The sequence below is a fragment of the Marmota marmota genome, unplaced genomic scaffold (assembly GCF_001458135.2).
Source record: "Marmota marmota marmota unplaced genomic scaffold, marMar, whole genome shotgun sequence".
Classification (NCBI taxonomy): domain Eukaryota; kingdom Metazoa; phylum Chordata; class Mammalia; order Rodentia; family Sciuridae; genus Marmota; species Marmota marmota.
Genome location: NW_025999862.1, coordinates 2,005,813 through 2,033,754, shown reverse-complemented (window position 1 = coordinate 2,033,754; position 27,942 = coordinate 2,005,813). Strand labels below are relative to the sequence as shown.

General features: G+C 56.1%; 1 protein-coding gene across 1 annotated transcript in view; it reads left to right on the top strand.

Annotated features, from left to right (window-relative positions):
• The first annotated feature begins 7,257 nt into the window (after nucleotides 1-7,257).
• Nucleotides 7,258-27,942, top strand: part of Slc29a3 (solute carrier family 29 member 3) — a 34,302-nt gene continuing 13,617 nt past the window's right edge. Inside the window, exons 1-3 of the mRNA XM_015500525.2 lie at nucleotides 7,258-7,401; nucleotides 10,540-10,832; nucleotides 26,184-26,266. Of these exons, the coding sequence (XP_015356011.1) occupies nucleotide 7,401; nucleotides 10,540-10,832; nucleotides 26,184-26,266 (377 nt within the window). The 5' untranslated portion in view covers nucleotides 7,258-7,400. The remainder of the gene's footprint in view (nucleotides 7,402-10,539; nucleotides 10,833-26,183; nucleotides 26,267-27,942) is intronic.

Sequence of the window (27,942 nt, the reverse complement as noted above, 5' to 3'; positions counted from 1 at the left end):
CCACAGGGTACAGCAGAAGAGACCTTGTGTGACTTCTAAGATCAGGTCATAACACTGTATGAATCTCTGCCATGTGCCGTGGTGCACACCTGTGATCCCAGTGCCTCAGGAGGCTGAGGCCAGCCTCAGCAACTCAGCAAGGGCCTGTCTCAAAATACATACATACATACACACATACATAAAAAAGGCTGGGAGTGTGGCTCAGTGGGAAAGTGCCCCTGGGTTCAACCCCCAGTACTGTGGTGGGTGGGGGCACCCAGATGTCCTCCTCGCTCTCTTGTGACACACTCATGATAGGAGGAGGCTTGAGCAATCAAATAAAGAAGCTGCATGTTGTGGCCAATAATCCCAGTTGAGGTTCCTGCCAACAGCCAGCGTCACCCAGACACATGTAAGTGAGGATGCTCAGGTGACCCTAGTCTTTGAGTCTTTGAGTCTCCTGAGTGAGGCCTCGGACACCAAGGAAGAGACGAGACCTCGTCCCTGGCCACAGCAGCTGCAACATCATAAATGGTGGACACCAACCACTGCCTGCAGGGCTCCTGGGTTTGAGCCAGAGACCAGAATCGAGGAGCTGCTGGGGCCCCAGAGCACTTGGTGCCTTGGTCTGGGTGCTGGTGTGTGGGTGCTCCACTTTGTGGTCATTCATAAACTCCGCACCGAGGATTTGCCCACTGGTCTACGTACAGGTTACATGTCCACAAAAAGCCACAACCCAACCACAACCCAAGAAAACAAAAGACAGTGGACCGCATTCAGTAGAGTGCGGCCTTGAGAAGGCAGAGGGCTGGGAGGCGCCTGGGCAGGCGGAGGCACCTGGAGCCCGGGAGGGGCCAGCCTTAGCAGGAGCCCACGACTGCCCGCTGTAATTTAGGAGAGAGACTGGGCGGGTGGAGCAGAGCTGGGGCTGAGGAGTAGGAACATGGCAAACTGGGGGCGTCTGTCTCCTCTGTAAGGCAGGACGCAGGAGCCAGAGCATCTGGGTCAGCAAGTAGAGGACGAAGGTGTGTCCAGTTCTCCTGGAGAGCAGGGGCCAGGACGAGGGCTGGGGACTGCCTGTCTCTGCCTGGCAACTGCGAATTCCAGCAGACCCACTGGCTGCTGGTGACTCCAGGGAGGCCAGGGCGTGTCCACCCAGGGTGTGTCCATCTGGGGCATGTCCATCCAGGGCGTGTCCACCCAGGGCGTGTCCATCGGGGCGTGGCAATGAAGCCAGATTTAAAGTTAGGCAGTCAGTGTAGTTAGGTAAACCGGGTCTAATATCGAGTGAGATCTAAATGGAGGCCATGCTGAGAATGAATTCCGGGAAACACAGGACAACTCATGGAATGTTAATGAAGTCCCAGAAAAGCCCTAGGCCCAAAGCCCATCCCAAAGAAGTGTTAATGAAGTCCCTCCTGCCCAGATTACTCCTCTGGCCCACCTGTGTCCCACCCCTCGGGCCTTCCCACCTACATTCCATCACCAAAAACTATAAAAAGGGGAGACAACCGCACTTCTACGGATTCCACCTCTTGGGTCCCCTTCTTCCTCCGGGAGAAGTCTTTTCTGCTGTCCTTTAATAAACTTCTACTTTCCACTCTGACCTTGCCTCGGCGTGCTTCTCTGGTGTTATTCTTCAACATTGGGGAAGCAAGGACTCCTCACCGGGTAACAGCGGCCCACAGAACCAGCAGGAGGCCATGGTGGTGGAGTTTAGGCACTGCTAGGACTTCACTGCCGAGATCGACTGGGGGCTCGGAGCTGGCTCGGGACGGAAGGCAAGAGACACCTGGAGGATGGAGGAGCAGAAGGGCCAAGGGCTGGAGTTCGCAGGAGTCTAGAACTTTCCAAAGGAGCTGCTGAACCAGCAAGTGGCAAAGGGAGGTGATTAGAGTCAGCGTGGGGTTGACTTAGAATCGGTGATGGGGGAATTATGAGTGAGCAGTTATGGGTGATATGTTACTTCCCAGGACCTGGGTCCTGCGTGGGGACCCCCAGGAACCCTGGAAAGAGACCCAGGTGAATCAGCGCTGCCTGGTTGTTGCAGTGACAGGACATCACCACAAGATGGCAGCATCAGCCTGCAAAACCCGATTCCCGGATGATGGCTGCCTAAACTGACTGGGGGGTGGGGGGGAGGCTTAAGGCTCAGGGGATTCGAACCACCTGCACCATGGAGCCAAGTAAAACCACCTGCAGGAGAGCAGACTCCAGGTAGGGAAGAGGGGAGCTTGCAGGGCTCTGGGCTTGGAAGAAGGGGACCAAAACACTTCCAGGAGCCCCTGCTGGGCTCTGGAGGCAGAAATGCATCAATTTGAATCTTGGTTGTGCTACTTACCAGCTGTGTGGCTCTGAGCACGCCACTAACTTCTCTGTACCCCAGTGTTCTCATAAGGAATAGGGGATAGTCAATAGTGCCCAACTCATGGGGTCCTGAGATTCAGTGACATAGCTCCTTGGGGGGCAAAGCTGTGCCCCAAGTATAGTAGTAGAGTAGTTGGCATGCTAAGTACTTTGAACTAAAGGATGTTGGTATCAGCAGCTCAGGAGGCTGAGGCAGGAGGATCGCAAGTTCAAAGCCAGCCTCAGCAACTTATTGAAGGCCTAAGCAGAGAGACCCTGTCTCTAAATAAAATATAAAAAAGGGCTGGGGATGTGACTCAGTGGTTAAGTGCCCCTGGGTTTAATCCCTGGTATCAAAAATTTAAAAATAAAGGGTTTTTTTTGGAAGGCCTAAGGAGCAGTTCAAAAGCAAGGACCCTCTGAACCTTCTGTCCTCCTCTTTCCCACTGGCCCTGGGTCACAGAACGAGAGCCCTCTCCCCAAAGCCAGCCCGAAAACCTGGATACCGCACTCTCGCCTTCTCTCTTGAAGGCCCTCATCTCAGACGAAGGAAGGTGGATCAGAGGCCAAGGGGCCTCTTGTGGACAGGGCTGGCTTGCCCTTTAGGTATTTCTACACAGTGTCCCCTGCTGGGAGCCATTAGCCAAGTAGGTATGACAATTTCCTTGCCAGCGTACCCCATGTTGCTTAGTGGAAGGACTCGTGGAAATAGGACATTTTGCAGTGACATTGCATGTAGGTGACCTTGCTCAAGGACCAGGGCGGATCCGGGTTTAGGGTGGTTCCAGGTTTAAGGTTATTCCTGCTGGGAATAGGGCGTATCCTGCTGCCTGAGTTCCCCTTGAGTTCTCACGGGATTCAGACAGTATTTTTTGGGAGACAGAAGCCCAGTGGGGATGGATTTGGGCAGAGAACGTGGATTTCCCCAGAACGTGATTGTAGATGGCTGGTGTGAGTTTGGGAATAAAGAGTTGCTGTTTGAATCTACAAGCTGTGTGGTGGCTCGTGATTGTGTGCCCAGCCAGACTGCGGCAATCCCCGCTTCGTGGAACTAAGCCTGACAATAGACTGTTTTCTCTGGTCTCTGGGTCTTCTTTCCTGAAGGATCCTGGGTCCCACAGAACTTCATTCAAATAGATCTGCTACACTTTCCTCTTGTTAATCTGTCTTCTGATACAGGGTATCAGTGTGACCATCTGGGCGTCACATCACTTGGCTGGTTACGTCATGGCCCCTGCAGCATCCTCAAGCTAGCCTCCCTTGAAGGCAACCAGTGATATTTATTGGGCACCTGCTGTGTGCCTCATAGGCTATTAGGTCAACATTATCCCACCCTTTACAGGAAACTGAGTCTTGGCTTCCTGGGGACACCAAAGTGACACCCAAGCCCAGGGCCATCTGGTTACAAAGCCTGGTTCTGTCTACCAAGTCCCAAGTCGGGGACTTCCCTACGGGCCCCACCTGCCAGCCCCTGGTGTCACCCGCTCCCTGGGGATAGGAGCAGGTCCTGTTGAAGTAGCAAGACGGCTTCCACCCAGCACTCAGAACCATTCAGGGCATTCCTGAGTCAAGGAGAGACAGGATGCTCATGGAAGGCTGGGAATTATAAAATACCCGGGTAGTGAACAGGGCTTGGGATGTGCGGACATTTCCTCTCTCCTTTCCCCTTACTTCTCCCCTTCTCCTTCTTCCTCCTCCATTTTCTTCTTTACACGTGCATCAGAATAAAGATGCCATGGGGTGGTGACTGGCAATCCCAGCAGGCTGAGGCAGGAGGATCATCACAAGTTCAAAGTCTGTATCAGCAACTTAGTGAGGGTCTAATGAGACCCCTGACTTAAAATAAAAAGGGCTGGGGATGTGGCTCAGTGGTTAAGCACCCTTGGGTTCAATCCCTGGTACCTCAATCAATCAATCAAAAAATCAATAAAGACAGCTAGTGGGTGCCCAGCAATCCATCATTTACAATATTCCCCTGGCACCCTGACTACGCTTGCACGGAAGGGGTGGTTGTCATCAACACTACCCAGAGGCACGGTCCCACATTCCCCAGCTCCACCCCGAGGCAGGGGGGACCTTCACAGCACAAGAGAGTGGCCGCTCCATTTCAGGTGCTGATGGGAACAGGAGAAGCTACTGCAAATTAGGACTGTGGGAGACCACAACGTGCCCTTTGGCACACGGATCATCATGGGCTGGTTATCTGGAGAAACTACAGATACAGGGAAAGCTTGAGAACAAGGAGCTGTTTTTTGCAAGGGAAATTTACATCTGTAAAGGAAATCTCCTTCCCTCTCTGCTCTACTGTATCTGTGCCAGACCCTCAGGGCCCCTGGAATCTGCACAACAAAACTTTTGTTGGCTCCCCCCGCCCCCCGCTTTCATAAGGGCTCCCCCCAACTCCCCTCTTCCTTTCCCTGATGGGGAGGGAAAAGGCCTGGCACCTGCCAGTCAGGTGCCCCACGCTGAGCCACGCCCGGCCTTCTCCGCCTTCTGGTTGAGGGTTAGGTTTCAGCCGACCTCAAAGCCATATTTGTGAGACTGATTCGTTTCTCTGAGTGTCTCCTGTGTCTGCACGAGCTGTACCTGTCATAAACTTCAGTCTGCTTTTCTCTTGTCACTCTGTCTTTTGTCTCAGGGGTCCTCACCAACTCACACAATGAAGGGTAAAGAGAAAATGATTTTCTCTCCTCTTTGGGACTCCTCAGGACTTATCAGAAGGGGCCGATGTGGCCTACCCAGGACAATCCCAGTCCCCAGTCAGCCCTGGGGCTGCCTGCACAGCCTCCTCAGGTCCCCACCTCCCTGGTCTCTGCCCTGGAGTCCATCAGCTACCTTGTCCCCAGTGCCAATCCAATAATGAGGACACCGTTTTGAGAAGAAAGGGAAAAGAAGTTTTATTGCTTTGCTAGCAAAGGAGCTCAGGGGGCTCCTGTCCCAAAGGCTGGGATTCTGCCTACCAGGGGGAACGGGGGCTTTACAAGTGTTTCAAAGTCCACATTCCAAGTGTTCTCCGTTCAGAGTTATAATTCACTTGTTAATTTGGGTGACAGTCATCTCTGAGATCTTCTGGTGCCTTCCCTAAGTCTGACTTACTTCTTGTCTTATGGTGGGTGTGTGTCAAAGACAGATCACTCCGCCTAGGATGGGGAAGAAAGGTCATCCTGTTTCCCCTGAGATTAGGGAGGAGCAGGGAGAGTGGAGGAGAAAGAAACATGTCCATTTTAGAAGTCACAGTGGGCTGGAATTGTGCTCAGGGGTAGAGCGCTTGCCTTACATGAGTGGAACACTGGGTTGGATTCTCAGCACCTCATATAAATAAATGAATAAAATAAAGTCTATCTAAAAAATATACATAAAAAATAAGTCGCAATGGCAGAGCAGCAAGCACTGTATTCAAAGTATAAAGTGGACCACTGTTAAAATCCGAGACGCTGAGAGGCAGAGACGCCGAGGCAGGAGGGATCACAAGTTCAAGATCACCCTTAGCAATTTAGCGAGCTTCTGTCTCAAAATAAAAAAATAAAAAGGGCTGGGAATGTGGCTCAGTGGTTAAGTGCCCCTGGGTTCAATATCCAGTGTCCCCCCCCCCAAGCTCCCACCCATTAAAAAGTAGGAAGAGGCACATTCTGTACTTCCTAAGAGGGGAGAAAGACTTTGAGCTGCAGATTATGAATAAAGGCCCCAGACTTTAACTGCCATTTTGTCCCCTGTCCTGGTCCTGTCTCAATGTAATACTGAAACAACCTTTCAAGATGGAGTCCCAAGGCCATTAGGACTCAGGGCTTAGGCTTGATTCCAGCTGCTGCCCCAAGGTGAACTTTGATCACCTCCACCCTGACTGCAGGCCTCTGGAACCACCACAGTGCACTGTGCCCAGACGTTCAAGATGCATCAAGAGGCGATCCACTCTTGTTTGGTGGACATTCTACCTTCTTTTCTTTATCTCCTATCCTACACAACCAGTGTTGTCAACTCCAACCACAGTTTCCCCAAAAAGGATTTCTTCTGCTTTTTAAGAAACAATCCTTCCCCGAGACTGAGGCAGGAGGATCTTGAGTTCAAAGTCAGCTTCAGTAATTTAGCAGAGCCCTAAGCAACTCAGCAAGACCCTGACTCAAAATAAAAATACAGGAGGGCTGGGAGTGTGGCTCAGTGGTTAAGCACCCCTGGGTTCAATTCCCAGGGGCGCAGCCCCCCTAAAAATCCAATCTTGTTGGCTTTTTTTTTTTTGGTACCAGAGATAGGACTCTGGGGCACTCGACCCCTGAGCCACATCCCCAGCCTTATTTTGTTTAGAGACAGGGTCTCGCTGAGTTGCTGAAGGCCTTGCTTTTTGCTGAAGTTGATTTGAACTCTCTATCCTCCTGTCCCAGCCTCCTGAGCCGCTGGGATCACAGGCGTGAGCCACCATGCCCGGCTTGGTGGCTCTTGATAGCGCCCACCTACCCAGCCTTCTTTAGAACACCGCCTAGGGCTGTCTGAATATGTTTCCCGAGTTGCAATTCCCAAGACCTCAAAATGGTCAATTTGACTTGTGCAGCCTGTAAGTTTGGGACGCACACGCTGGCGCCCTATTACACGGAGTGGGCAGGGGTCAGGGTGTGAGGGTGGGACTTGCTGACTGCCACCAGCGGCGCTTCAAGCTCTGGGTCTGCTGAAAACCAGGGAGGCCAAGTTCAGCCTGGGGATGGGGCCTGCCCAAAGGTGGGGGGATCAGGGAAGGATGGGGTTCTTTGCTGGAGTCTGGGGGCGAGGTGAGCCCTTCCGGGTCCTCGAGGCGCAGGGCTGAGACGGTGGGCCGGCTCCGCGGGCGTGACCAGTGCTTGGCTTCTGGACGCCTCACTTTCTGCACCTGCGAAATGGGCGCGCGCTGGCCCCCGCCCGGCGCCGGGGAGGAGGGCGGTGCGCACGGAGCGCTGGGAGGGGACTAAAGCCGAAGAGCGAGTCAGCGAACCGGGAAGCGCCGGCGCCGGCGGGCGGGCGGGGCGGAAGGAGGAGCCCGGCCTGCGGCCCGCGGAGCCCGAGTCTCGGTGGCCGTGCAGCCGGGAGGCGGCGGCGGCGGCGGCGGCGACAGTAAGTGCGGGCCGAGGCCGGGCGGCGACTGGGCCTGGCCTGGGACGAGCCCTCTGGCCCCCGATCGCCCCGGGCTCGCGCTCTCTCGCCTTCACCTCCCGCGCCCGCCTCGCTCCCGGGCTCCGCGCCCCGCTCTCCTCTCGGGCTTTCCACCTTCTGCTCCCAGACTCGCTCTCCTCCGCCCTGTGCCTGTGCCTCACCGCCCGGGTGCGGGGCCGGGGTGTGGGCCAGGCAACCCCAAGGGTCCAGAGGTGTCTGGCTCTGTGGCTCCAAACTGGGGGCCTGCCTGGGGCTGGGTGCCCAGGGCCGCAGGGCTGTGCTTCCCAACTAGCTGCCCAGCCCCCTGACCTGTTCCCCAGCGAGGAAATCGAGTCCCGCTGGCAAGACTGACTTAGCCAGGGCGGGAACCTAGCTGATACTGCAGGACACCCACACCCCCATGTTGCTGCTGCTTGGTGCCGGGCTACCCCTCACCCAGACTCTCCCAGGGAGGAGCAGGGCCGGTGCCTGACTCGGGGAAGCTTGGTCATTTCTTTGCCTTCTTTCTTTTTAAATTCAGAGGGCAGCCGCTAGCTTTCACAAAGGGTAATAAGAGTCTGCGCACTCCAGTGCTCTGGCCCAGGACCCGGGAAAATTAGGGAAAATTCCTGGCTCCTTCAGAGGCCCTGTCAAGGCTGAATGGCCCTGGACAAACAGATGATGAGCTGGGAAGGGCCTGAGTGACCTAGCCTTTGGCCCTGTTCCTGCCCCTCTGGATAGAATATCTGGTTGACTTCTATGGATTAGAATCACTTTTTTTTTTCATTGCTGGGGATTGAACCCCAGGCCTTGCCCATGTTAGGCAAGTGCTCTATCACATCCCAGCCCACTTTGCACATTCTTTAGCAGTAATTTCAAGTGTGTGATAGTGTGAGCATATGTGTGCATACACGCACACCCTGGCTGGGAGGGGCTTGCTCAACCAAGGGAGATTCAAATAGACTTGCTGACTGGATGTCCTGGGCCTACTTTGGGCAGCTTTCAGCGACCCTGCGCCAAGGTACATTCTGCCCAGTAGGGGGCGCTGTCCTGGTTGCACCCAGCCCCATCATTCAGCAGATACTGATGCTGTGTCCACGCTGTTCACTCCCTTTGCCTCTGCTCCCAGCTTCATGGCTGCAAGGCCTTCAGGAAGGGGCTTTGGACTTGGAACCAGCAGACACAGGTTCACATCCCCTCCCAGGGAAGCCCAGGAGTCTGGCATGGGCTCCAGGCTGTTTGGCATGTGACTTCACTATTGCCATCTGGTAGCTATGTGACCTTGGGCAAGTTACTGAAACTTTCTGAGCCTCAGACCCCTCATCTGTGAAATGAGTAGGACCTAACATGTCCGGCTATTGTCAAGCTCAAGTGCTAGGCGGAACCTTGGCATGTGTGGTTACAGGACTTCATTTTAGCTCTTGGGAATTTTTTCTGTTGAAAGTAGGAAAAAGCAAGAGCCTTCAAGGCTTCCATTTTTCCATCTGTAGAAGGAGAAAAAATGTCGGCCCTGCCTCATTCCTTAGGCTGCCATGAGGTTATCCCAGGATACAGACAAGGCTCCCAGTCCGTGTTGGGGGTGCTTCCATCCGGCCAGGGCAGCAAGGTGCCACGCTTCGTGGATGCTCCCGGGTCAGGCCGGCTTCCTCTGCCAGCCGCGTCACATGTATTTATTCGTTTATAGGGTGGAGAGGATGCTACTGCGGGAGGGACCCCAGACTGAGTGTCCCATTCTCAGCGTTATGTATTTCCCATTTTTCAAGCTGCTACCACATCCTCGGTGCCAGCTAGAGCAGGGAAGTGGGATGCCACCTTGCAGCCAGCCAGACAGGTGACAAGCCCAGGATGCCAGGGACGATCAGCCGTCTGTTCAGTAGCTGCTTCCCCACGCCGGCCGTTGCCAGCCAGTCCAAGTTCATGGCCATTGTAAAAAAGGCTTCCCTGGCTTTGCACATGGGGCAGTCAAGGCTCAGAGGCTGGCAACGTGCCCAAGGCCTTGCGGGCAGCGGTTGTCAGCAGCCCAGAACCTTCATTGCCTTTGGTGCTACCACAGCTTGGGAGTGGCCGTCTCCTGGCGGGATATGTTGACAGAGCTGGGACCCCAGGCACGAGCTGGAAACCTCTGCCCAGCCATTTACCTAGTCTGTGACCTGGGCTTTGGGCCTCTGTCCCCACAAATGAAATGAGGAGTGGGCTATCGGGTTACACAAGTCTCTGGATCAGCATGGATTTTAAAAATATATATATTATTTAATTCAGATAACTTTATTAACTAATTTATTTTGTACCAGGGATTGAACCCAAGGGCACCTGACCACTGAGCCACCTCCCCAGCCCTTTTATATATTTTATTTAGAGACAGGGTCCCTCCAAGTGGCTTAGGGACTCACTAAGTTGCCGAGGCTGGCTTTGAACTCACGTTCCTTCTGCCTCAGCCTCCAGAGCCACTGGGATTACAGGCGTGAGCCACCACACCTGGCTCAGATGACTTTATTTTTATCTATATTTTTAAACAGTTAAAGAAGCCACATAGTTTAAAATTCAGAAGAAACAAAAAAAATTAACAGTGAAGCCCTCCTTCCTGTCTGTCTCCCTCAGAGACAGCCACTGTCAGGGATTTCATTGGCGTCCTTCCAGCGACATCCTGCGCATGCACAAATGCATAGGTGTGCATTTTTTTACACACACCTTTCTACACAAATAGCATATCCCACATGCTCTCCTGCTCCTTACTGTTTGGGCATAAAGTTGAAGAGTTTAGAGAACATTCTTTGTCCATCCAGGGCCCCGATTCCGATTCCTATTTTGATGCTGCCATGACCCCAGGTTGCCTGTCCAGCATTCTTGTCACGGGCCCCACTCACAGTGTTTGGCCCTGCCTATTGCCGGTATCCTCTTGTGTGGTCAGGGTGACCTGTGAGGTCATTTAGAGTTCTGACATCCTGTCCTCCTCCTAGTCTGACTTTCTTCTTCCTGGTCCTTTAACATGAAGCTCTCCCACCGAGCTCTGGCGGCCTGAGAGCCCTGGCGGGGGATGTAATTGGTTTGTAGGAAGGCAAGCCCACCTGTGCCCAGCCTCAGCGTCCACTCACTTACCCTGTGCCTTTCCCTGCCTGACAGTGGCCCTTGGCTCGGAGGACGCCGTGTTGCACAGCTCCAACTCCACCTACACACCCGTGAGCGGCTCGCTCGGAGCTGACCCAGAGGCGCTGCCCGGATTGGACTGCCCAGGCCCCGGGCTGCCGAGGCCCCAGGACCGCTTTAACGGCGCCTACGTTATCTTCTTCTGCCTGGGCATCGGCAGTCTGCTGCCATGGAACTTCTTTGTCACTGCCAAGGAGTACTGGGCCTTCAAGTTGCGCAACTGCTCCAGCCCAGCCACAGGGAACAGCCCCGAGGACACCGACATCATGGTAAGGGCGCTGTGCCCGGGGCGCCGTGCCGTGCCAGGGAGGCCTGCAGAGGCCTGCCACGGGCTGGTGAGCAGAGGAGGGGGTGGGAGCCGCGTGGACAGAGCTCCACTCAGCGCTGACCTGGTTTGCGAGGCGCGTCAGGCTTCGTGTGGCCGGGAAGATGGAGGTGGATAAGACCCAGCTCCAGGGTTCAGTTTGCTTCCTATTTAGCTTGCGAGGAGGGGGCAGTGATGCTTCTGTCCAGTGCAGGCTGGTAACCCAGCAATCCAAAGCCCGTGGCTCTGGGAGTCTGAAGGTGTGCATTGAATAGCATTAGGTTCAGCTGTAAGATATAGAGTCTCGCCAAAGAGAAGTGGATCAAACAAGATGGAAGGTCATTTTTCTCTCATATTGAAGTCAGGGGTTGGGGTGCGGCCTAAGGCTTGTGTGATGTTCTGTGGTGTCAGGAACCCAGTTGTTTGACCATGTGTAGCACTCATGTCCAAGGTTACTCCATGGTCCAAGATGGCTGATGGAGCTCCAGTCATGACATCAATAGGAAAACCAAAGATGAAAGAAAGAAATGCATGCTGCTAGTAAAAACACTTCCTGAAAATAATTACATTGCTTCTGTTTACACTGCATTGGTCTGAACTCAGTCACATGATCACACTAATTGCAGTGGAGGCTGGGAAATGTAGTTTTAATTTTGTTTGGTCTTTCTGGTGCTGGGAATTGAACTTCGGGTCTTGGCTCATGCTAAGCACAGGTTCTACCACTGAGCTACACTCCCAGCTGTGAAATATCTTCAAATGTAGGTTTATCCCAGAAAACCATGTGTCCACTAAAGTGGGAGGTTGGTAGTTAGCAAAGACAGAGTCTCATAGCCCATTTTCTGTGCCAATAACACAGTACCACAGACTGGGTGGGTTATGAAGAAAGGAGGTTTATTTGGGCTGGTGTCTCTGGAGGTCCAGAGTAGAGAGGCTGCCTCTCCTGTGGCTTTTCTTGGCAGAGGTGGGGCACAGCACCACACAGCAAGCGACAGGGAGCTTGAGTGCATGTGAGTCGCGTCTCTTTTTTAAAAAACCCCAAGAAATGGTGATGGGATCCACCTAATGCTTATCTTGCTCTGCTCATCTCCCAGAGGTCTCCCCTCTAAATATCATATTAAGTTTCCACCCTCTTGATGCCTCACACTGGGGATTACATTTCAACACCATGGCCTTGGGGGACACTGCATTTCAGGGTGGGCGGGGTGCAGATCAGTGTAAAGCACATGCCTAGTGTGCTTGAGGCCCTTGGTCTAGCACAGCATCAAAAAAACTACATTTCCCAGTTTCCATTGCAGCAGGCATGGTCACGTGACTAGTTCTGGCCAATGTAGTGTGCATAAAGGCAAGGAGGGCTATGTCTACACCACAGCACAGGAGATAGGAACCCTTGGGGACAAGGAGTCTGGGGCACAAGGTAGAGATCTCTGTGATCAGGGTGGATTTGAAGAATGGGGGAGGAGACTGCAGATGGAAGAAACGGCTGGGCCAAGGCAGACCAAGAGGAAGTTCATGGATGTGAGGAGCCACGGGGCATCAGGTCTGGCTGTACAGGGTTTGCGGCAGGGGCCCTGTGGCTCAGACCACTACCCAGGCCTGGGGGCTCAAGGTGAGAAATCTGAATTGTTTGATTGACAGTGGCACTAAGCTCCTCCCTCCCAACGCAGGGCTGCACATTGTGCCTGTGGGTTTTCTGGGGGGAGAGACCGGCAGGGGAGGAGTGTTAAAGAAAAAAAATGACTGACACTTGCTAAAACAGCAAAGCCAACTTTGTTTAAGACTCTTGCAATAGGGAGAGAGCCGGGACTCGACTCTGACAAGGACAGGTGTATTTATTGCCAGGAACAGAGAGAGGGGTCAGTGGATGGAAGATGACTAAGTGGGACTTCAAGGGTAGAGGATGCTCGCTCAAACACACGTGGGTGGAGAAGCGAAGCGGGCCCTGAAGGCATGGGGTGGGGTGTTGTCAGAGCCCTGTGCCTCTCCTCCAGGGCATCCCTCAGGGACAGGAGGGAACACCAGCAGAGCCAGCCACAGGGCCAGCCCTACCCCTTAGCTGGCACAGGAGGTAGCTCACTGCTCCTTCTCTGAAGGCACCTTCTTATCCTTGACCTAACCCCTGGAACCTTCCTCAGTGTGGGCATGAACGGGACACATGGGAAGGGCATCTCTTTCCGCCTTTCAAGGCCTGAGCCCAGCTGCTACACACCTGGATCACCAGGGAGCATTTTGCAAAATACCCATCAAGCCCAGCCCAGGAGTCCTGCTGGAGTGAGTCTCAGCCGTGGTGCAGACTTTGGTATTTTCTAGTTTACTCTCCTGTCTGATTGCCACCCCCCAATAGCTTTGACTTCCTGGGGGCCTCTTCTGTGAACCTAAGAATTCACCTGGGGCCTGAGCCTGTTTGTGCAGCTGAAGAGCCCCTGCCAGGGAGTGGGTGGTCCTGAGACCAGCAGCCCTGGGGGCTTGTGGGTAGTGCAGCCTCCAGCCCCACCGAGACCCAGAGTCAGGATCAACTGGGTTCCAAGAACCAAGACTTGCCACCTGTAGCTCCTGTGAAGGTGACTGGCAGGTGCAGTGGCTTTTGAGAAGCCCTGGCTAGTTGTTGGCTCTGGGTCTGAGTCAGCCTCTGTGACACCTTGTTTTCCTGGTGTATAAAAGCACCATGTTGTTGGGTGTGGTGGCACACGCCTGTAATCTTAGTGGCTTGGGGAGTCTGAGGCAGGAGGATCACAGGTTCAAAGCCAGCCTCAACAACTCAGTGAGGCCCTAAGCAACTCAGTGAGACCCTGCCTCTAAATAAAATACAAAAAAGGGCTGGGGATGTGGCTCAGAGGTTAAGTACCCCTGGGTTCAATCCCTGTATTTTTTTTTAAAAAAGAACCATATCCTGGGTGGGTGTGGGTAAGCCCATTCCTGGGTGTTGGGACAGGCCTGGTCCACTATCCCAGGTGCTGTACAAACATGATCAGTGCAAATCCCCGGGGGCCTGGAGCAGCTCTTCCGAGCTGCCTGTGGCCCTGGTGTGTCCCAATGGGCTCTGCCTTAGCCGGATGCTTTATGGTCCTCTCTTATTCACTAGGGGCTCCTGCGTCCCAGCCGTCCACTGGCCTCAGTAGATGCTGCTGCCCACTGGGCTTCTTCCAGCAGGTCCCCACCCCCGGGTGCAGGCTGCTGAGGGAGGGAGAGCAAGTGCAGGGTCTCTGGGAACGGTGCTGGCTCTTGGCGGAGAGGCCCTCCCAGGCCGTCCCTTCCCAGCTGCAGGCACTTAGCATTCCAGCCCCACTCAAAGCTTTATTGCCCGTTTCCAAGTGCTGGCAGGTGCGGATGTAGTACCTGTGGCTGCCCGGAGCTCCTGGCTCTTGGCATCGGAGATGAGAGACCTGTCACCCCTCGATTCATGGGCCGGTGCTGGGAACAGGCGTGCTGGGGTGTCTCTGCGTTTTCTGGGCTATTTTTCTTTTCCTCATTCCTCATTCCTGCCACCGCCTCCCCCGTGCTGCCCCTCCTCTTCCCAATTCCCTGCAAGAGGCGGCCGGTCTGCCTGGCATCTTGAGGGCCAGTTTGTGGGAAAGGGACGGGGGAGTTGGACAAATCCGTCTCTGCCTGCCACCTGCAGCTCCATCAGCTGAGGGTCTCCATGGTTGGGATTTTTTTAGGGTGGAGATACTTTAAATATTTTGCTGGAATAGATAGCACTTGCTGGGGAGTTTGACCCCGTAGGATTGTTTGAACAGAAACCCCCACTCCAGTGATGTCACTTTCAAGGTCACCTCCCGTGCCAGGCTCCCATCTTCTGCCTGCAGCAGTTTGGGCATGGTTTAGACAGCCTGCTGCATGCCCGTCTCTCCTCTCTTTCTCTGGAATGAGACCCACAAATAAACCCAGCGAAGCCCTGTTGGCCCAGGGCCAAAAACTTAGGGCATAACCGAGGAAGAGTTGGCATGGAAAGCGGGCGTGGGGCAAGCTGCCGCAGCCTCCATTTTGGGAGCCCACTGTGCCGGCAGTGGGGCGGCACAGATTTCCTCTTGTTACCCCAGCAAGGCGGGTCTCAGTGACGCCCCCCCTTTTTTTTTTTTTTTTGCGGTTCTGGGGATTGAACCCAGAGGTGCTTTACCCCAGAGCTATGTCCCCAGCTCTTTTTATTTTATTTTGAGACAGGGCCTCCCTAACTTACCCAGGCTGGACTGGAGCTTGTGATCTTCCCTTCTCAGCCCCCTGAGTGGCTGGGATTCCTGGTGGGCAGCACTAGGCCTGGCTGGCCATCTATTTTTTAAGAGCTGAATTCCAAAGATTGGTGCTGGGTGAAATATCCCCTCCCCCATCAAAATGCAGTAAGGCGGGGTTTTGCCTGAGCCCCGTCAAGGAGATGGCAGGAGATGGTGGGGACAGTTGGAGAAGTGGAGTGGGGGTTCCAGGCTCCTGCCACAAGGTATGGGTGAGCCACGTGCAGAGGGCAGCACCCCCTCCCCACCAGCCGCCCAGTCAGGGGCTGCTCTAGACCATTTTTTTTTAAATTAGATCGAAAAGCGAGTCATTTTTCATTCCCCTGTCCACTCTCGGACTCTAACTGCAGTCCAGCCAATGTGACAGTCCCAGTAAAACACCTGGGACAGCCTTGTCTTTGTTTTTAGCCCTCGCCACGTCCTGCAGAGGCAGGGATCCGGCCTGGCCTCAGCCTGTGGGTCCTGGCTCTCGGGGCCTCACCGGCCCTGATTCTCTTTATTTTCCCCCCTCCTGATCTCGCCCCCTCCCCTCCTGCACCCCGTTCCCAGACCCTCAGGGCCATCGATCGCTCGGTCTGTGCCTTCGATTTTCTTTCTTCCCGCACACCTCCCTAGAATCCAGAGGCGATTTCCTGCACACATTAGGAGCGGGCCTGGGCCCTGAGCTCCAGGGTCTTCTTAAGGTGATTGATCATCACAAGCATCCGGAGAGCAGGACCCAGAGGAGGGTCTCTAGGAGAAGCCGCGGCCTCTTCACTGAGGGCAGCCACGGTCTGCGAAGGGTCTGCGGGGACGGTGGGTGCCCAGGGGCTCTGCTGGACTCCTGCCAGTCCTCTGCATGTGTGTGTGTGGAGGCACATGTGTCTGAGGCCTGTGGCAGCCTGTGGTTTGGGCCCATGAGACAGACAGAAATTGTCTGTCTATAGTGGAAACCGTGGGCAGGAGGAGGAGGAAGTGCCTGCTGAAGCCAGCCCAGGGCCTCCTCCTGGTGCTCCTCCTGGGTGTCCTCCTGTGGAGGACAGCTGGAGCACCCAGACCACTTCCTGACCACCACCACGTGGCAGGCGGAGACTGATGTGGGCTGCGTGGGCCGTAGGTGGGGAGTGTCCTAGATGGCCTGCTTCCTTCTTTCCCCGGTCATGTGCCGGAGATCAGGCTACATAAGAGGAAGGACGGGCCATCGGGTGTCAGCAGTCAGGGAGCCTCGAGTCAGGCATCGTGCAGGAGCTCAGGGTCACCCTGTGGACTTCCCAGGGTCCTGGTGTCTCTGGCCCTTCCCTCTGTCTATCTCTGAGCCCTTCCTCTGCCCCTCTGAGGGCACAGAGGGAACAGGAGCATGAAAATCAGAGAAGCCACTCGTCCCTTGTTGGGGTGGCTTTGACAGCAGAGGGGGTGCAGGGTTGATGGAAATGCTACTGTTTCCCTCCTCCCCTGCGTGGTGGGATGGCCCTGGGACTCTGGAGAGCTGGCATTTTTTTCTGCCGACCTTTCAAACTCGCTGGTGACCAGGGCCTGCAGTCTCCCCTCTAGTTTAGACTAGACTGGGACCAGCAGCTCTGGTCTACCGGGGGCAGAGGGCAAATGTTCTAGGATTTGGGGGCCACACTCTGGCAGCTGCTCAGTTCATCCCTTGACAGTACGTGGCCCAACCATGGTGACCGAGTCCCAGTATTTACAAAAAAGGTGGTGACCAGATTCGGCCCAGGGACAGGCCTTTGCCCACCTCTGGACTGGTTACTCCTTTATGGATCGCCCCCACGCTGGTGAACCTTGGTCATTTGCAGAGATGCTACTGACCTATCTTCCATTAATTCTCTTCATGCCTTTGCCAACGGTTCCCTGGACTGGGTCTGAGGTTCCACAAGGCAGGAACTAAGCCTGATCTCAGTGCGTAGAATATCCAGTGAGCTCAGCCGGTGTGTGCAGGAGGGTGAATTCATCCAGGCGCTGGTGAGGGCCTGTCCTGGGTGGGTGCTGGGCTGGAGGCGAAGGAGAGGGATGGGGGCGTGGTGTGGGTCTGGGGTCGTGCCCAGCATGAACTTCACCTCCCTGTCCAGGCCACAGCACACCCTGCCCACGTCCATCAAGCCTGGATCTTTGGGGTTATCCCTTATTCCCTTGGTCCCTCTATCCCCACATTCAGTCCATCAAAATGTCCTGTCGCTTGAACCTCAAAAAAGTCTCAAATCCCTCTCTCCCTCCAAGGCCAGCCTCAGCCTCAGCCTCTCTGACCATACTGCCTCCCTGGTGGAACCTCCCATCAGTTCTCTGTGGCACTGTAGAAATGAGCTGAAGACATAAATGGAGAGGCCTTGCACGTCACCTGACAGCCCAGGGGACAGAGGGCTGGGTTTGAGCTGTGTAGCTTTGGGCGAGTTGCCTGACCTCTCTGAGCTTTGGTTTTTTTCATCTGGAACATGAGTCTTCCCTGGAAGGGGAGCATGGAACCATTGGATATGTAAAGAGTGCTGGGGACAGCAGAGCCGGGAGGGCCTCAGCGAACGCTGTGGGGACCAAGTTAGAATCCTGCGGCAGCTTCCCACTTAGAATAAAATCCCCAATCCAAATTCCCTTGACCACTGGGAACTCTGGGCAGTCCTGTCCAGGCCCAGCCTCGGTCCCCTCGACACCTTCTCTCCCTGTGCCGTGTCAGGCTCACCCCCGTGGTGGCTTGAGCACACTCGGCTCATTCACTGAGAGAATGAACCAATGGAGAACTGAGCAGCCCTGTGACAACTTCTCCTGCCCCGTCCTTCCTGTCATTCCACCAGGTGACTCCCTTGTGCTCAGCACTGATTGTACCTGTTAGACATGCTGGAACCTTCCAATGCTCCTGCTACCTTTGGACACTAAAATTCCTCTTCAACCTGCCACCCAAGATCCCCCCTTAACCTCCTCTCCGGCCTCCCTGGGCCCTGTCACTCCACCTGGGAGTGGATGCTGCGGGGAAGCCCTAGGACTTCCTGGGGCTGCCACCGCGAAGTGGCACAACCCGGGAGGCTGGACAGGCCCTGCTGCTTCTAGCCTCGGGCTCCTGTGGCAGCCTCACGCTAGCCTCTGCGTCCTTCCCCCCCTCAGTCGTCTGTGTGCCCCCCCTTCCACCAACACTGGACATAGGGCTCACCTCCTCCGTGATGACCTCACCTCCACCATATCTGCAAAGACCTTGTTTCCAAATCAGGTCGCACCCCGAGGTTCTGGGTGGACCCAGATGTGGGGAGCACATCCCAGCATGGGTGAGCGGTAGGCGGTATCAGAGCGAGAGGAAGGAGACCAGCATGAGTGGGTGGGCTGGAGGCCCGGGGCAGCAGAGTCCAGCTGCCTTTCTTTTTGACCAAAGGGAGGCCTCGAGAGCGCCTCCTGGCGGACAGGGAGGAGCACGCAGCAGTGAGGGAGAGTGCAGGTGAGAGGTGAGAGCCGGTGCTGTCAGCGGTCTCTATCTCCCGAGGCTGGAGAGAGGACCTCACAGAGAAGAGAAGGTGCCCTCAGAACACATACACCCACAGGGAAGCAGGGAGCTCCTTCCAGAGGCCTCAGGAACCTGGCTGGTCTTCTGGCAGGGGTTCTAAAGGATGGGGAGCGCCTCTGAGCTCTACGAGGACAAGATATTGTAAATATATCCATTAAAGATTGAACCCAGGGCACTTAACCACCGAGCCATGTCCCCAGCCCTTTTTACTTTTTGAGACAGGGCCTTGCTAAGTTGTCTAGGGCCTCACTCAGTCACTGAGCCTGACCTCGAACTTGCAGTCCTTCCGCCTCAGCCTCCCAAGCCTCTGGAATTATACGCATGTGCCATTGCACCTGGCGAGAAAAGATTTCAGTGACCCCAGTAAGCTCAGGCCTGGAGATGCCCTGAGAGACCAAGGGACGGGCTGATGTTGTGCAGATGTCTAATGGGGGCTCCCGTCCTCAGGGTGGCAGCCTTGACTCAGTCTGCACTGCCGGAGTCTTTCCAGGCTTCCCTGTGATTCTGTCCCCAGTTTTGTTCTGCCCTCAGGGCTCTGGCCGCTCTATGCAGCCTCCCTGGACCTGGGCTCCTTGTGGCCCCTGGAGCAGGGGCTGCCCCTCCCTCCCTCCCTCCCTGCCTCTCCCACACCCTCAGCTGCATGCCCCTCCTTTCCCGGATGGATGCCCCAAACACAGGGCCTTGGAGCCCACCCAAAGGACCCAGCACCTCTCCTGTAAGGAGCTCACCTTTCAGCCTCCCCAGGGTGGTTCCTGCGGTGCCCTGGGCGAGGGCGCCTCCCCTGCACGTTGCAGGCTGCAGGATTCAGCTGTCCGAAGGTGGCAACTCGGCGACGCAGGCTATTCTCGCCAGCCTGCGCGCTGCTGCTAATTTCATGCTCCTGTGATCCAGGTAACGCTCGGCTGCCTTGAGCCACCACCCCGGGCTGGAATCGCTTTTTCTCGCCTGCAGGAGCCCAGCTGCCCCTGCTGCCCTGGGCGGCTGTGGGGGCTGCACAAAGCGGCCTGGCCCCAGGTCTGTCCACTGCAGCTCGTGACTAATTGCCACACTGATTTCAAAGTGCCTGGATGGCATTCCGGGGAGGGGAGGCTTAACCAGGGCTTGCCAGACATGAACGGGCTCATTTTGGGGGCCCCCCGCCCCAAGAAACCTCTTAATCTGGACTCTGAGCCTGGAGTCAGATTCTCCCAGCAGAGCTGCTTAGCTCGGAGCCCAGGAAGTGCTCCCTGTCGGAAAACGGGCTGCACATCTGGACGCTGGCTCGGCCGGGTTTCTAAATTGCATTTGAAGAGCGTCTCTGGCTCTCCTGGTGTTCCCTCACTGGGCCAGAGCGCAGCAGATGACAGTGACTTGCTTATCACCATCGCATGTGAGCTGGGTGCCCCGTGTCCTGGCCAGCAGTGGCTCGTCCCCACTTGCCAGTCGAAGGGCTGCAGACACCTGGCATCCCAGCCACGGTCTGTCTGCAGTCTGGGTTTTGAGCCCCAACCCCACCCCGGGGGCATCTGCAGGGTCTTGCACAGTCGGGAGGGAAGTGGGGACTTGTGCCCAGGGTGGCCCAAACACACTGTCCTCTCCGCCCCCCCCCAACTCTTTTTTTTCCAGTGCTGGGAGTAGAATCTAAATGTCATGGGTGCCAGGCAAGTGCCCTACCACTGAGTCACGTCCCCAGCCATACCATCCTCTCTAATGCGGTGTCTGCTGAGCACTGACCGTGTCCTCCATTCCTAGTAGCTGATAGAGGCGGAGCGGGGCCTTTTCCCTGCTTTGTTGAAATGTTTATCTTTAACTCTGTCAGATCCACAGGCCTGTGGAAATGCCCTGGGGGATGGGAAGCAGGTTCGGGAGGAGATGGCTCACACTTCGCCTCACCCTGTCCAGGCAGAGGGGAGAGGCATCAGGCCCTGGCTCAGGCAGGCCATCCTGGCTGGGGCAAAGGATAGATGCCACCCACACCGAGCTCAGTGTGACTTGCCCTGATGGACCTCGGGTCCCTGGGGCTGGCCCCTGCTTATTGCTGGAGAGGCAGGATGCCTGACTAGGCCACTAGGGCAAACAGGTGACACACTGCGGTCCCTGTGATGGAGTCTGGGCTTGTGCAACCATGAAGCAGGCAGCCTCGGGACAGGGCGAGTGGTTCTTGCATTGGTAGAGTGGCACTGCTGATGTCCTCCCCGGCCCCTGCCCTCCCGCATCAGACGCCAACCCACAGCACTCTCCAGGTGTGTGCCCCTGAAGTGCACCCGCTGCTGGCCAGGGGCCGTTCCAGCTCCCTGCTCCCTCACAGGCCCCTGGAGGGGTCTCTGCAGGCCTGGAGCAAGCTGCCTTCCTGAATGTTCTGCAGGATTTTGTTTCCCTACTCAGGTCCCCCTACAGGGGCCGGGAATGATGCTCTGGCTGCCTGAGGCTGAGTGTGGAGCCTCTCCCAGCCCCAGGTCACTGCAGGGTGCAGATAACCTGGGGAGGCCTTGGCGGACAGGGGATCCCAACAGACATTCAGTGGAACTTCCCCTTGGTTTCTCAGAGCTGGGCCTCGCCCACCTTGGGTTGAAGTTCACAGTGATGGCTGATGGACCCCTCTTGCCTCAGCGTCCTGGAGACAGGGGCGTGGCTGACAGTCTTTTCTGCCTGCCCCTCACTGTGTGTGGACTGGATGGGCAACGCGGGCAATTTGTCTCAGCTCAGCGGATTCCCACTGGTGAGAGGAAAGCCCCTGAGGTCGGCTCCCACCAATGAATCCAGATGGAGCCCCGCGTGGCAAAGCACACCCCTCTGTGCCCGCCAGGCCGTCCCCCTCCTGTTGGGAGGCCCGAGCCTTCTCCCTGCACCCCATCTCCTGTGTCTGTGAGGCACACTCCCCAATATCTCCAGCCGCCATCCAGGAAAGCCCTGGGGGAAGTCCCCTGGAGGCCCCTCCTGCCCTCTCCCCACACCTGGTGGGTGCTGTGCCCCGGCTCTGGGTCAGCACCAGATACTGAGAGCAGTCCGACAGGGCTGCCTCTCTGTCCCCCATCCATGGACCCGCACAGTGCTGCCTCCCAGGGGCCTGGCACCCTTCAGGGAGCAAAGGAGGAGATGCTGGTTGGATGGACAGTGGACACCCAGCCGTGGCTGGCAGCCTAGGGAGCCTTGGGCTCCTGCTGGGTCCCCAGCTGCTGGGGCTGGGAACCTGCCTGAGGAGCCCTCACCTCACACTGCCTCTGCCCTGCCTCCTTGCTGAGTGCTGTTCTTCCACGTGCATCCCGATGAGGCCACCTGGCCTGCGGGGTTTGGGTGGCTGTACAACTGCTATCGCATGACTCCGAGGGACTCCGTCCATATCACTGTCCATAGGAGGTACACAGCAGAGCCTGCACCATCGCATGGGGGGCCCTGGTTCTCCACATCCCTCCACTCCTCCAAGGCTGGGGCTCGCCCTCGGCTCCAGGGGTACACGAGGTAGAGGTGGAGATGGCTGCAGGGTGCCTGGTGGGGTAAGTAAAGACCACCTTTGAGGAAACTTGCAGGAGTTTTTCCTAAAACATTACATCACATAAATCCCCCTGAGGTGGGCATTCCAGAGTGTTTTGGAGGGCGTGACTGTCAGCTCCCATTAGGGTCTGGACCCTCGCCCCAGTGCCTTCACATCCCCCTGCATAAACGGGAGGAGGTAACGAGGGGAGCCCGGGAAGGCAGTGCCGGTGCATCTTCAGGACTGGAATGCCGGGCGCCATTGTTGGGTATTTCTTGGAAAGGCTTCGGAAGCCAAGTGATCCCGGGGAAGTGAGGCGGTGACCGAGACAGCAGATACGAGCTGCGGGACCCCTGAGCGCGCGTCACGGCTTTGCAGTAGAACAGCTGCCGCCCAGGCACGTGGACATCTCCAGAGAAGCCCTGGGAGCCCCGCATTTCAGAACAGTCGGTCAGACAAGCCATTCACCTTCCCTACTGCCTCTGGTCAACGTCTGGCCAAAGGGGGAATGTTGACTGCCCCCCCACCCTGCTTCCAAGACTGTTACCTGGTCCCTTCCACAGCCACTGGGCAGTGCAGAGGCCCAGGGTCAGCAGGTGACTGGATCTGCATGCACTTAAACCTAGTCCTGTTTTTTGAAAACAGTGCAAGCCACTTGCAAAAATTCTAATTCCGGCAGAGGATTTGCAGGGGCAGGCAGGAGGGGCAGGTGTGGTCAGCCAGCTCAGCCTTTCTTCACTTTGTGGGCCACAGACATTGTCACTATGACTGGAAGTTGAGGAAAGGATCATGATCAGCTGTCCTTGCTTTCACAGCAGTGTCAGTTGCCACAGTGTTCAGGAGACCCTGCTTACGAGCCCCGCCCTCCAGAACCCTATGACAAAATGCTACAAACTGAGTGTGAAACCACACGCTGACCTGCTCGTGGTCTCTGCAGGTGGCCAGGAGTCTGGGAGTGGGTTGGCTGGGCTTTTGGATTAAATTCCCTGGAGCTGCAATCAGGGTGTCAGCCATGGCTGTGTCTCATCCGAAGCCCCTCGGGAGAAGGGCCACTCCCAAACCTGTCCAGGTTGTTGGCAGAATTCAGTTCCTTGTGGTTGTGGCCCCAAGAGCTTCAGTTTCCTGCAGGAGACCACCCGCAGCAACTTGGGGTCACCTGCAGTGCCTTGCCACATGGGGTTCCCCAGCATAGCCACCTACGTCCTCAAAGCCAGTGTAGGAGAAATGAAGCCAGCAAGAAGGCTGCCACCGTCTTCCATGACACAGAATGATGTGCACCTGATCACACAACCTGTCAGCCTTGCTTTCTATTCTTGGCTGGAAGCCCCCCTTGGTGAGGCATCCCACAGGGGTGTGAGCACCAGAAGGGGGGGAGCGTGGGGCCACACTGAGTGCCCATCGCACCTCATTTTGCTAGAACTCTGCATACAGGCAGAAACAGCAGAGAACTAAGTAAAAAACCCACAACATCTTTATATCAGGATGAAGTGTTTTGTTTTGTTTCTTTTTTGGTACAGGGGCGCTTAACCTCTGAGCCACATCCCCAGCCCTTTTTTGTATTTTAAGAGACAGGGTCTTGCTGAATTAATCAAAACCTTAATAAGTTGCTGAGGCTGGCTTTGAACTTGTGATCCTCCTGCCTCAGCCTCCCGAGCTGTTGGGATTACTGCTTTGTGCCACCACGCCTGGCTGTTTTGTTTTAATGAAAAAGGTCCTCGGAATGCGCTGTGTCAAGCAGATCACCACCTCACTTCCCATCCATACCAGTCAAACGGTGGTCCAGCCTCAGTTCCTCTCTAGGTAGAACGTGACTGTCTGGCACGTTCTTTGTGCAGCAGAGAAATGAGCTCAGTCAGCAGAAAGAAAGTTAGAATCTCTCAGTTGTCAGTATTTTAAGCTCTCCAACATTAAAAGATGCAGTTCTCTGCTCGACTCTCAACAAACCAGAACATTCAGTTACCTGGAAAATCCCCATCCCTAAAACATTCAGGGAACCTGAGCCTCCTCCAAAAATAAACACAGATTCTGCATCGGGCCTGAGAGCCAGTCACGGACTTGCCACTGTCGGAGCAGCCAGAGCGTGAAGGGTGCGTCTTCAAGAGGCTGGCCCTGGGGGTCTGGGTCCCCCTGCAGCCTTCTCTCCCTAAGGGCTGCGCCCCACCACTCCCACCCTGGCACCCGCCTGACTTACGCAGGCCCAGCCACTGTGTCAGGTGGAATTGACTGACTGCCCCGGCCAGTCCAGGCTCTGCTGAGCCCATCAGGGCAGGAACAATGAGGTGGCATCTCAAAGGCCCAGGCTATTTCTAAGGCTCATGGTTGATGGCCCGCACCAGCAGCGGTTATCATTTTAATTGCAAAGCCACCGCGACCTTTTATTCAGGGTGCAGATTTCAAAGACCACGGGCTGAAAAGAAGCCATAAACTGGTCTCTGCCTAAGACTAGGAGGGGCCCACCGACAGCCTTCTTTCTTGGTCTCCAGGCTACAATCATACTCGCCCCCTAAAGAATCTGACCCTCAATTTCAAGGTCTGACTGCAGTCCCACCTCCTCTGGAGCCTCTCCTCAAAGCCACACTCTTTCTCATTTTCTCAAGGGGTCACCCCTCCACCCCACTCCCCACCCCTGTCCTGCCCTCCTACCTGGGACTCCTCAGGTCTCCTCGCTCCTTCCTCTGATCCGGCAAAGGAAAACAATGAGCGAGGAGTTCTGACACGGCTTCCTGTGGAGTCCTGAGCTGTGGAGAGCCTTCCCGGTCCCCAGGGGACACATGGCCTTCCTGGAGGGAAGGTCACACCTGTGCTCCTGGGTGAGCTCCAGGATTGGCAGGGCTCTTTGGACTTGCACATGCTCCACACGAGTTGTTCCTGGCACTTGGTCCTCCCGTGGGCTCCCCATTAGGTGAGCTGGCCGGAGCTGGCCCGGGTGGGCTCCCACACAGTTTCTGGTTCCTGGTTTCGGGCTCAACGGTGTCATTCCCACAAATCCTCTGTGGCTTTAGACCGCAAATGCTCACTACCTGTGAGCGCTCATCTCCGCTTAGGACCCCGTCCCCAGCTGGGGTTTGTGGTTTAACCTACTGTGACCAAAGCCAGAGTAGTCCCCCTTTTCCAGTGGTGGTTTTGGGGGGTTGTTTGCTTTGTTTTTAGCAGTGGTGGGGAGGAGACCCCGGGCCTCCGGCATGCTGGGCCAGCACCTTACCACTGAGTCACACCAGTGTTTTGTTTTTATTTTATTTACTTTTGGGTACCAGGGATTGAACCCAGGAGCACCTAACCACTGAGCCACGTCTCTAGCCCCTCTTTTATGTAAGGACAGGATCAGGGCTTCACCAAGTTTCTGAGGCTGGCCTCAAGCTTGTGATTCTCTCTCCCAGCCTCCAGAGTTGCAGGGATTACAGGCGTGCCCCGCCTCGCCTGGCCAGTGTTTTGTTTGTAAAGACATCGACGCTGAGGGGTCATGCGCAGAGAGTAAAGTCCATCCTACCGCAGGGCCAGTTCTCAGAGCATTGGCGAGCACAGCGGGTCTCTCCCCGGCATCGTCAGCTATGTGTTCTAGTAGGTTCTAACCAGCACAGCCTCCCTTCCTCTGGGCTCTTGCCGTCTTGTCCATGTCCCAGAGCTGATGCCAAAATAACGCACTTCCCCTCATCCTGGCCAGTAGGAGCCACTTCCCAACACGGCTTTGACCTTGGCCACTTGCTCTGCCAAGGGAGTGAGTCCAGAGCTCGGGTGGTGTCTCCTGGCGGGAGTGGGGCTGGCGAGTTTGAAAGGGGTCTCACTTGGTCCCCAGAACTGAGGACGTGGCTGAGTCAGGACAAAGCCTGTGGGTAGGGTCATTCTGTATTCTGCCCAAAGGCTGTAGGGCAAAGCTTTTCTTCTTGACCTGCACTGAGTCCCGTCCCCACTGCTCAAAGCCCCCGTGGGGCAGGTTGAGGGGGTAGGAGTGGGGTCCTCCCTGGGGACAGGGACAACGTGAGATCCTTCACTGTGACCCGGCACTTATCGTCCAAGTGTTCACGTGCTGACATCGGTGGCTGTTGGTTGAGGGACTGAGCGTCTGAGGTTGGAGATGGGGGGACCCCATGGCCTGGGAGTCTGAGGACAGTGGGAGGAGCCTCCAGAGGGGCCCTGGTCTGCGGTGGCCTCACCTCCTCCCTTGTGTGCTTCCAGAACTACTTTGAGAGCTACCTTGCCGTGGCCTCCACTGTGCCCGCCCTGCTGTGCCTGGTGGTCAACTTCCTGCTTGTCAACAGGTAGGCCTCCCCCAGGTGCCCCTCCCCGCGGCCACCCAGGTAGGGGGCAGCTCAGAGGAGTCCTCGCAGCTGGGCCTCAGGTCACTGAGCCACCAGGGCCTGGCCAGGGAGCTGGACTTCCACCTTCCAGCTGCACATGGTGACCAGGGCAGCAGCCAGGAAGGTGGGGACAGCGGGTTTCCTTCCCTCTCTCCCGGGGTCTGTGGAAGCTGAGCCACTGTCACTTCTGACAGCATCCTGCAGCTTCGGGCTGCCTAGAGGAGCCGCCACACCAGCTGATGTGCCAACCACTCACTAGGGGTAGGGACACTTTCTTTTTTTGGTACCAGGGATTGAACCACCCAGGGGTGCTTAACCACTGAGCCACACCCCCAGCCGCTTTTGGTATTTTATTTAGAGACAGGGTCTCACTGAGTTGCTTAGCACCTCACTTTTTCTGAGGCTGGCTTTGAACTCGCCATCCTCCTGCCTCAGCCTCCCGGGCTGCTGGGATGACAGGCTGCACCATAGCGCCCGGCTGAGAATTCCTGATATTACACTGATGAGGGCTGGGAGAGGCTCCATGTGGGTGCACCACAGAGGAAGGGATTGTTAAAGAGAATAGCAAATAATCATGACCCAAAGACCCCCTAGGTGACTCTTGCCGTCCATTCTCAATTTGAGTTCACACAGGCAGTCGCCCTAGCAACGTCACCTACGTTTCCCTCAAGTGCTGCTAGGTGATAACATTGACTCCACTGTGGTCCAGGAACCTGGGCTTCTCTCTGACGCAGCCCACTGGAACCTTCTGTCAGTGATGACAAATCTGTTGGGCTTGGCTCTGATCAATTTGTCGTGTCACCCTGGATCTCAGGCTGAACAGGATTCTCAGGCAGATTTGGGCTCAGGGAATGCCCCTGATTGATTAGTGATGTCTGCTCTGAGTGAAGAAGGAGGGGGCAGCCCCCAGCCTCCTGTGTGCTCATCCCCAGCACCGCAGCCTCCCCAAGTGGGCCGTCCTCTGGGCTGAGCCAGTGAGCATGCTGGACAATATCCCAAAGCATGGTGGCTGGGGATAATAGCTGGGGGGTCAGCAGGGCTCTGCGGGCAGCACTGACCCTGTTTTCACTCCAGCAGGCAGGGCTTAAGCCCCTTCCTCAGCTGTCCCCCTCATCTCTGTCTCTCACTTGTGGTCACTGCTCCATGCTTGACCTGTGGAGGTGTCCGGAAGTCCTCTCCGTGTCCAGGGCACCCAGACCCTTCTTCCCCATGGCAAGCTGTGTGTCTGAACCTGCCTCACTCTCCCTGTCCCCTAGGCCACCATCAGTGTCCTCATGGGGCTGAGAGCGGGGGACACCCTGCAGAGATCCCACCCCAGGAGAGGGGAGGGTGGTGTTGGGGGCAGAGCCAGACCCTGGCAGCACCCAGCTGGAGAGAGGTGGGGGTGGGGTGTGGCTATGGTAGTGGGAAGCCCCCAGGGTTGGTTCCAGGAGCAGGGGCTTCTGCCCAGCTGGGTGACCTGGCACACATGGGTGGGCGCTGCCATCCCCTTAGGTCCGAAGCCACCTTCCGAAACATGACGAGGGAGATACCCCCTTGGCATCTCAGGACGCACAGCAAGCCAGCGGGGAGGCCCTGGTGTGACCCTGAGGATCTGCCCTTGCCTGACCTGGCTCTGGTGGGGGGGGGGGCTGGGC